This window comes from Seriola dumerili, unplaced genomic scaffold (genome assembly GCF_002260705.1).
Source record: "Seriola dumerili isolate Sdu_G_001 unplaced genomic scaffold, Sdu_1.0 BDQW01000025.1, whole genome shotgun sequence".
Classification (NCBI taxonomy): domain Eukaryota; kingdom Metazoa; phylum Chordata; class Actinopteri; order Carangiformes; family Carangidae; genus Seriola; species Seriola dumerili.
This window is the reverse complement of record NW_019174280.1, coordinates 5,840,266-5,847,044: the sequence shown is the minus strand read 5'-3', so window position 1 is coordinate 5,847,044 and position 6,779 is coordinate 5,840,266. Positions and strand designations below refer to the sequence as shown.

At 46.5% G+C, this 6,779-nt stretch overlaps 1 protein-coding gene across 2 annotated transcripts in view; it reads right to left on the bottom strand.

The window, feature by feature from the left end:
- Positions 1 to 3,631: 3,631 nt before the first annotated feature.
- The window catches only part of LOC111239474 (leucine-rich repeat transmembrane protein FLRT2-like), a 39,360-nt gene continuing 36,212 nt past the window's right edge, over positions 3,632 to 6,779 (bottom strand). For both annotated transcript variants that reach the window (XM_022769364.1, XM_022769356.1), the window contains one exon: positions 3,632 to 6,133. In XM_022769364.1, coding sequence (XP_022625085.1) covers positions 3,707 to 5,689 — 1,983 coding nt within the window. In that variant the 5' untranslated portion in view covers positions 5,690 to 6,133 and the 3' untranslated portion in view covers positions 3,632 to 3,706. The remainder of the gene's footprint in view (positions 6,134 to 6,779) is intronic.

The following is a 6,779-nucleotide window of genomic DNA, read 5'->3' as shown; positions in this document are numbered from 1 at the left end:
CCTCTTAAAGTCTGGCACCATGGATGAACAGTCTCTCATTAGCTACTGTGTGTCATGCTTAGTGTTGTTCTCCCTGTTAATACTGTTATTGTTGCTGCCGTGGCTGCAATCTGTTGGAGATATGTGCTTTCTGTTCTGCTGTCTCCTTGTGTCTCGTCTTTTCCGCTGCTCCACCTCCTCCTCCTCCTCCTCCTCACTAGATAATCATTCAGTCCAGCATAAAAGGTAAGGCAAATATCTGTCTCCATTACACATTCACAGACAGGGGAGATACTATATGTTGCAATAGTTTTGACCTGACTTGTCAGCATGTGACCTAAAGATAGGGCTTTCATCTATAGCAAAAAAAAACAAAACAAAAACCAAAGTCTAAACAATATCTGATGTAAATGTTCAAGTGTTTCGGCGTGGGGTTTGGGGGGAGGGGTCATGGTCAGCTGGTGCAGCATGTAGCAAACCACACACATGATGAACTGTCGGTAGGTTATAGATGCTCAATCAGTCGGCTTCATGATTGTTAAGCAGGGTAGATCAAAGCGCAGGTCAGGGCAGCCTGGTGCATCTGTGAGTAGTGGGTGTGCTGATATGTGGATATTAGTAGAATAAAAAAAGTGGAGATGCTTTGATAACCACAGAGGATCTCAGTACTAATAAAACCCAACATGAAAAAATTCCATCCAAACAAGTCATGTAATAAAGTGTTTAGTCTTAAAACCTTCTTTTGCTTCAAACAAATGTTCATAATTTACTAGGGGAATGAGATCATTAATTTTGTTGCAATGCAAATTAATTTATTTTAGGATTTTTTTTTTTCACTTCAAGAAACAGTTTGACATTTTGCAAAAAAAAAAAAAAAAACCCAGACACATTCACTTTTTGCCAAGAGTTGAGAGAAAAGTGATTCCACTCTCATGTCTGTATGGTAAATATGAAGCTGTTAGCCATGAGACAGCTAGTTTAGCTAACCAGGCTCTGTCAAAGAGGAAACAACATCTACCGACTAGCATTTTTAAAACTGACAAATCCATACAAAAACCAAAGTGTAAAGCTGACACATGGTTTTACAGAGAGTTTTCTTACCTTTAAAGCAGAGCCAGCCTCGCTGCTTCCTTCTATTTCCAGGCTTTATGCTAAGATACCTGGCTGGCTATATTAAGCATACAGACATGAGAGTGGTATCCATTTGCTCATCTTCTCAGTAAGAAAGTGAATGAAAGCATTTCCAAAAATGACAAACTATTGCTTTAATAGTTTCCTGGATAACAGAGATTTTGTGTTTTTTTTTTTTGATATACTGCCATTTAAATAAATCCATCTCCAAAAACTGGGTGAAAAAAAATATGTCAGTTGTCTTATTAGAAACAAGATTTTAAGACATAAAATTACAGTTAAGACAGAAGATTTAACTAATTCACTGTTTGTTGGCTCGTTTAATCGTTTAAACGTTGGGGCTGAGGACGTCTCTGCATCCCCTCAAATTAAAGTCCATGTGGTCGTGAGCTGAGCTATTGCTGGAATTACAGTAAGTGCAGTTACTTCTGATATACTCCACAGTACCTCAAAAGTAGAGGTAAATCCTCTCAAGAGATAATCTCGACACTCCGGAATAACTCAAGTACAAGCCCTTACAAATCGTTTGACTGTAAATGTTCGGCCTTTGCTGCGTACGTCCAAGCAGCTGAAACTTGCACGCCTCACAAAGAGTTAACACACTCTCCTTCCCAGCATGAGCTCCACGCAGCCAAGTGAAAATAAGGACTACATATTTTTCTCCCTTTTTTGGTCGAGGATTATGAAGAGAGGGGGGAAAAGAAAAAAGGGGGAGCGGAGGGGTCGGCGGTGGGAATTCTTTAAGCCTGGCCCCTCAAAATAAAATCTTGTCAAATCAAATAAAGTCTCCTTAAGAAGTGCATAATGAAGACCTCTCACTGGCACCTCACATGCAAAGAGCTGCCACCACGGCCGGTGAGCTGAAGGGCAGGAAAAGTGTTTTAATTGAGCCCATGCAGGGATCAAGAGGTGCAGGGACAGACAGGGAGACGGTGAGACGGACAGGGGACAGAAAGACACCGAAAGAGAGGGGAGCGGGGGTGAGGATCATCGCCGTGGAAACTAATGTCGCGAAGTGAGCAGGTGCATTATTCAGGTGCGCAAACGGTAAATGAAGGAGACGGCGTCCTAAACGTAGACAAAAGGATAAATGATGAGATGCGAGATGAGCCGCTCAGTCACGACTGTGCACCGCGAGGATCATGGGCGGAGCGCGATCTTATTGTTGTAATTTTCTAATTTATCAAAAAGCCTAATGAACGCTGGGACAAGGCTGAAATAAGTGGGTGTATAATTAGCATAATGTGTGTGTCTTCTCAAAATTCATCATGCTCTCAACACACACACACACACACACACACACACACAGAGGAGCAGAGACCTCCCCCCATGATAGACCACAGTGGTGAAAAATCCATACAATTTAGCCACCAAACACAGAAAACACCGTTAGTTTTAAATGATTCCACATCATCAGGTTGGTCGATGAGCAATAATACTCTAAAACAATGCTGCTTGGGCATGAGTAATGTCGTCTGGGTAATAGACTCCAGGGGAATGGTGGTGGTAAAGTGATCTCTCTGTCTTGCCCTCTGTTCCTCTGTCCCACACATGACGCTGAGGGAAACTGCCCCCTTGTGGCCTCACTCGCCAAAACAGGGAAAACAGGCAAAAAAAAAAAAAGGCAAAAGAAGCAGAACAAATTAGGGAATTTCTTCCAAAAGGATCTGCATGTCTCAGCACATCCACGCACCTCATTAGGGACAATAATCCTTTGTTGCTTTTCAGGCTCATGTTAATAATTGCACCTCATCACTACAGAAAACAAGTGTGGTGAAAATGACATATCCTTTTTCCAGAGTTTTCCAAAAGCGTCTCTTGACTAAGCCCACCTTTGTTCCACTGTAAACAACAGAACAAAGGTGCTTTTAGTGTTAAGGCACTTTTGGGAAATCTCAGCCAACGACATTCCCCCTACACAACCGGCCGCAATCCCTCGCACGTGATCACCACCTCTGTTCATTTCCTGCCTTGCTTCCATTAATAAGAAAGTGCACTTCAATTCTTTTTTACAACATGCCACCAGTGAAGCAGTGCTTTATTTCCACAGCGCTCTAATCAGCAGTGTTTGGATTTCCCCTGTGCTGTGTTGTCTTTACCACTGTTCTGTTGTACTGGGGAGTGTTTGCAGTGTGTCAAAAAAGGCCATATTTTTGCTTCTGTGGTTAGCAAAGGATCCCAGCCCTCTAAGCGCCCCAACGTTTCCAAGGCTGACAGCGTTCGTCAGAAGCTACACCCAGGGTGCCGTGATTGTACAAATCCATGTTCATGTACAGTACTGACCATTAAAACAACTTTCAAAACCCTGCTGAATATAAAAAAAGAAACATTTGTATCTCTTTTTCCTAAGAATAAAAAAGATAGCAGAGAATCCCACATTATTATCCACAGTATAAATTACATTGTAGACAGAACTTGGAAATATATATAGTACAGTTATATTTCACTAGAACTTTTATGTTTTTTGTTGTCTACACAAACAGTGTATGTGTGTGTATTTATGCATGTATTGTGTCTGGTGTGTGTGTGTGTGCGCGTGTGTGTGTGTGTGTGTGTGTGTGTATGTATAAATGCCGCTGTACTGTTTGCTGCTGCATCACGTGTGGCAGAACTCTGTACTGGGCACGTTGCTGCTCTTGCAGTAGGCTATACTGTTGTTACTGAGGTGACAGTCTCTAAATCCAATGCCCCCGTTGGGCGTGTAGATGGGCTGAATGCGGAAATCTCCCTTGAGCAGCTGCTCATTGTTCAGCGCCACTATCTGGAAACTGGTCTCAGTCATCTCCAGAATGGAGTTATCCTTCTTGGTTCCAGCCTCACAGTAGTCGTCTTTTCTCCTGCCCCGGTTGTATTTCCACTTTGTCGAAGACGACCGGCTCTTCCTGTGCATGTGCCAGCAGAACAAGCTGAGCAGCGTTACCAGGATGAGAAGAACTGCCCCACCTATGATCCCAGCCATGAGCAGTGTGGAGTTGATGCTCTCCTGAGGAGCTTGGTCTCTGCCGGGGGGCTTAGTAGACAAGGCAGGCTTGGTCCTGGCCTCGGAGCATATAGTATCCTCTCCGGGCCTGTAGGAGTTAAGGGTGTCCAGAACGTGCACGCAGATCCGATACATGGACCGGGGCTCCAGGTTGGTGAGGCTGATGTGCCGCCGGCCACCGCTCACCGTCCGCTCCCGCATTCCTTCGTTTATTTGGGTTTGGCCCCTTTTGACCCAAGTGACCTTGTAAGCTGTGACGGTGAAATAGGAATCCCAGCTCACCTCGATGTTGGTGGAGTTGACCACGTTGAAGGAGATCTGAAGGGGGTCCTCGTATGGAGGCAGGGGCCCAGGAGGGTTGTTATGGATTGGGGGTAAGGGAGGGGAGGGTGAGTCAAAGTAGTAAGGGATGGATGTGGTGATGACGGTAGAGATCATGGTGGTGACAGGGGTGGTGGTGGGCGGGGGAGGGGGTGTAGAGCGGAGGGTGGGCCAGGGCGGCTGATCGACATCAACCGGACACTCGATAATATCCAGCGTGAGCTCTCTGATTGCCATGCCACGCACCTTGTCTGGACTCAGGCACACGAAGCCTCGGGCGTTGATGGAGGAAGGCAGAGACTTGAGCCACACCACCACCCACTTCACCGCACAGTCACAGCGCCACGGGTTATTGCGCACCATGAGATGCCTTAGGCTCGACAGGCCATCGAACACACCCTGTGTCAGAGTCTGAAGCTGGTTGCTTGAGATATCCAGTTTTTCCAGCCTGTTTAGGCCGGCGAAGGCGGCCACAGGGATCTGGTCGATCTGGTTCTCCTGCAGGCTGAGTTTGACCAGCGACTGGCTGGGCAGGAGGGGAGGGGGGAAGGTGAGCGAATTGCGGGCCAGGGCCAGCTCACGGAGGTTGGCAAGGTCCTGGAAGGTCCCTGGCGCAATGCCCTCATCCGTCAGCAGGTTCCCGTCCAGCAGGAGGCGCTGCAGACGTGTCACATTCTGAAAGGCCTCCTCTGCAATGACAGCGATGCGGTTCTCATCCAACCGCAGCTCCTTCAGGTCCTCGGGAAGACCAATGGGAACGCTGCTTAAGTGGTTCTTGGTGAGGAAGAGGAGTTTGAGGCTTACTGCCTCCCTAAAGGCCCCTTCCTCCACCCCCACTGTGGAGATGGAGTTATCATCAAGGTGCAGCTCCTCTAATTGAGTCAGCTGGGCCAGGGCTGCCTTAGAGATTGTTTGGATATTGTTCTCCTGGAGATGCAGGACCCTGGTGTTTTTGGGCAGATTAACGGGGAACTCGTCCAGCTGGTTGCCGTAGAGAAAGACCGTCTCCACAGAGGCCAGATTGTGAAGTTCCACAGGGAAGCCAGCACTGTTGATCTGGTTGTTATGTAGGTAGAGGACCTTGTAGCCCTCCTCTATCCCCAGAGGCACTGATGTCAGGCTGCGTTCATTGCAGTACACAAACAATTTGTCACAACGACACTCTTCCGGGCAAGAGGCACCCGGGCTGAATTGCATTTGGAGGCTTAGGATGACAGTCAACCAAAATTGCAAGAATGAAGCCCAATCTTTATTCCAAGGTCCAGCCAGAAACTCCATAGTGGAAAAGCAAAACGGGAAAATGGAAACCAACAATAAAAAAAACTGGGTTGGGAAAAAACAAATATGAAAATCAGAAAGGCAGTGACGTAATATATCCACAAAAAACTAGACTCATGAAAAGTCCACCTAGGGGAGTTCAGAAATGATGCAGTTAGCTGGGAAAAGAGCAGGAAACCGTGGGAGTAATCCTGTAAATGCTAGTCCTCAGCTGAAGAGCGATGGTCTCATTAGTGGTGGCCAGTCCTCTGACTGACTCCATCCATGCTGAGACATCAGACCATAGCAGGACTCTTCACTCGTAGCTCCATGCAGTGCTCAGCCAGGGCCAATTTGAAGCCACACAGTAGAGAGCCACCACAGGCTCCACTCGCCTGTCCGTCACACACTGCTGGTCCCCGACCGGGGCAGAGTCCAAGGGGGGTGACATTTGGATCTAGAGACCTGTGGGAAAACAAAGAAATGCTAGATTAGTGTTTTCGGGGGTGGCCTGTTCTCGGAAAAAAGGGCCTCTCTTTCCCCGTCTCCTCTGTCTCTTTATTTGACATACAAACATCCTCACACACACACACACTGTCTTTCCCTCTCTCTCACTCTTTCCTTCTCTCCCAAACAGAAAGACAGTCACAAAACATACCGTTCACTGCCGATTTCACATTATGCGCTGGCTATTTAAAAAAAGAGTCAAACCATCTGATAAATATTCAGAACAGCTCTCTGCACATCCGGTTTCACAGACATAAAGGAGGCTTTTATCCCTTCCGCTCTATCAAAAGAGGGAATGGACCACTGCAAGGACACACACTCATAGATTCTCAGAGGTTCTGAGCAACATCAGTGTTTCTTAATGGAAAACATGCTAAAAAAGAGATAAGACTAATACGACATCAGCTCTTTGTGTGGCAACGTGGGTGCATAAGATATTTCCTGGAGAAAAAAAAAAGAGAAAAAAAACAGAACAGAGAACAAGTTACAACTGTCTTGTGGGCAGAGGTGCACGAGTAAACACACAAGTGCTTACAGTAAACAGAGCCAATTGTCTTGCTGGTGGCCCAAGGAGGAGTTCGTTATTACGTGCCGGCTTGAACAC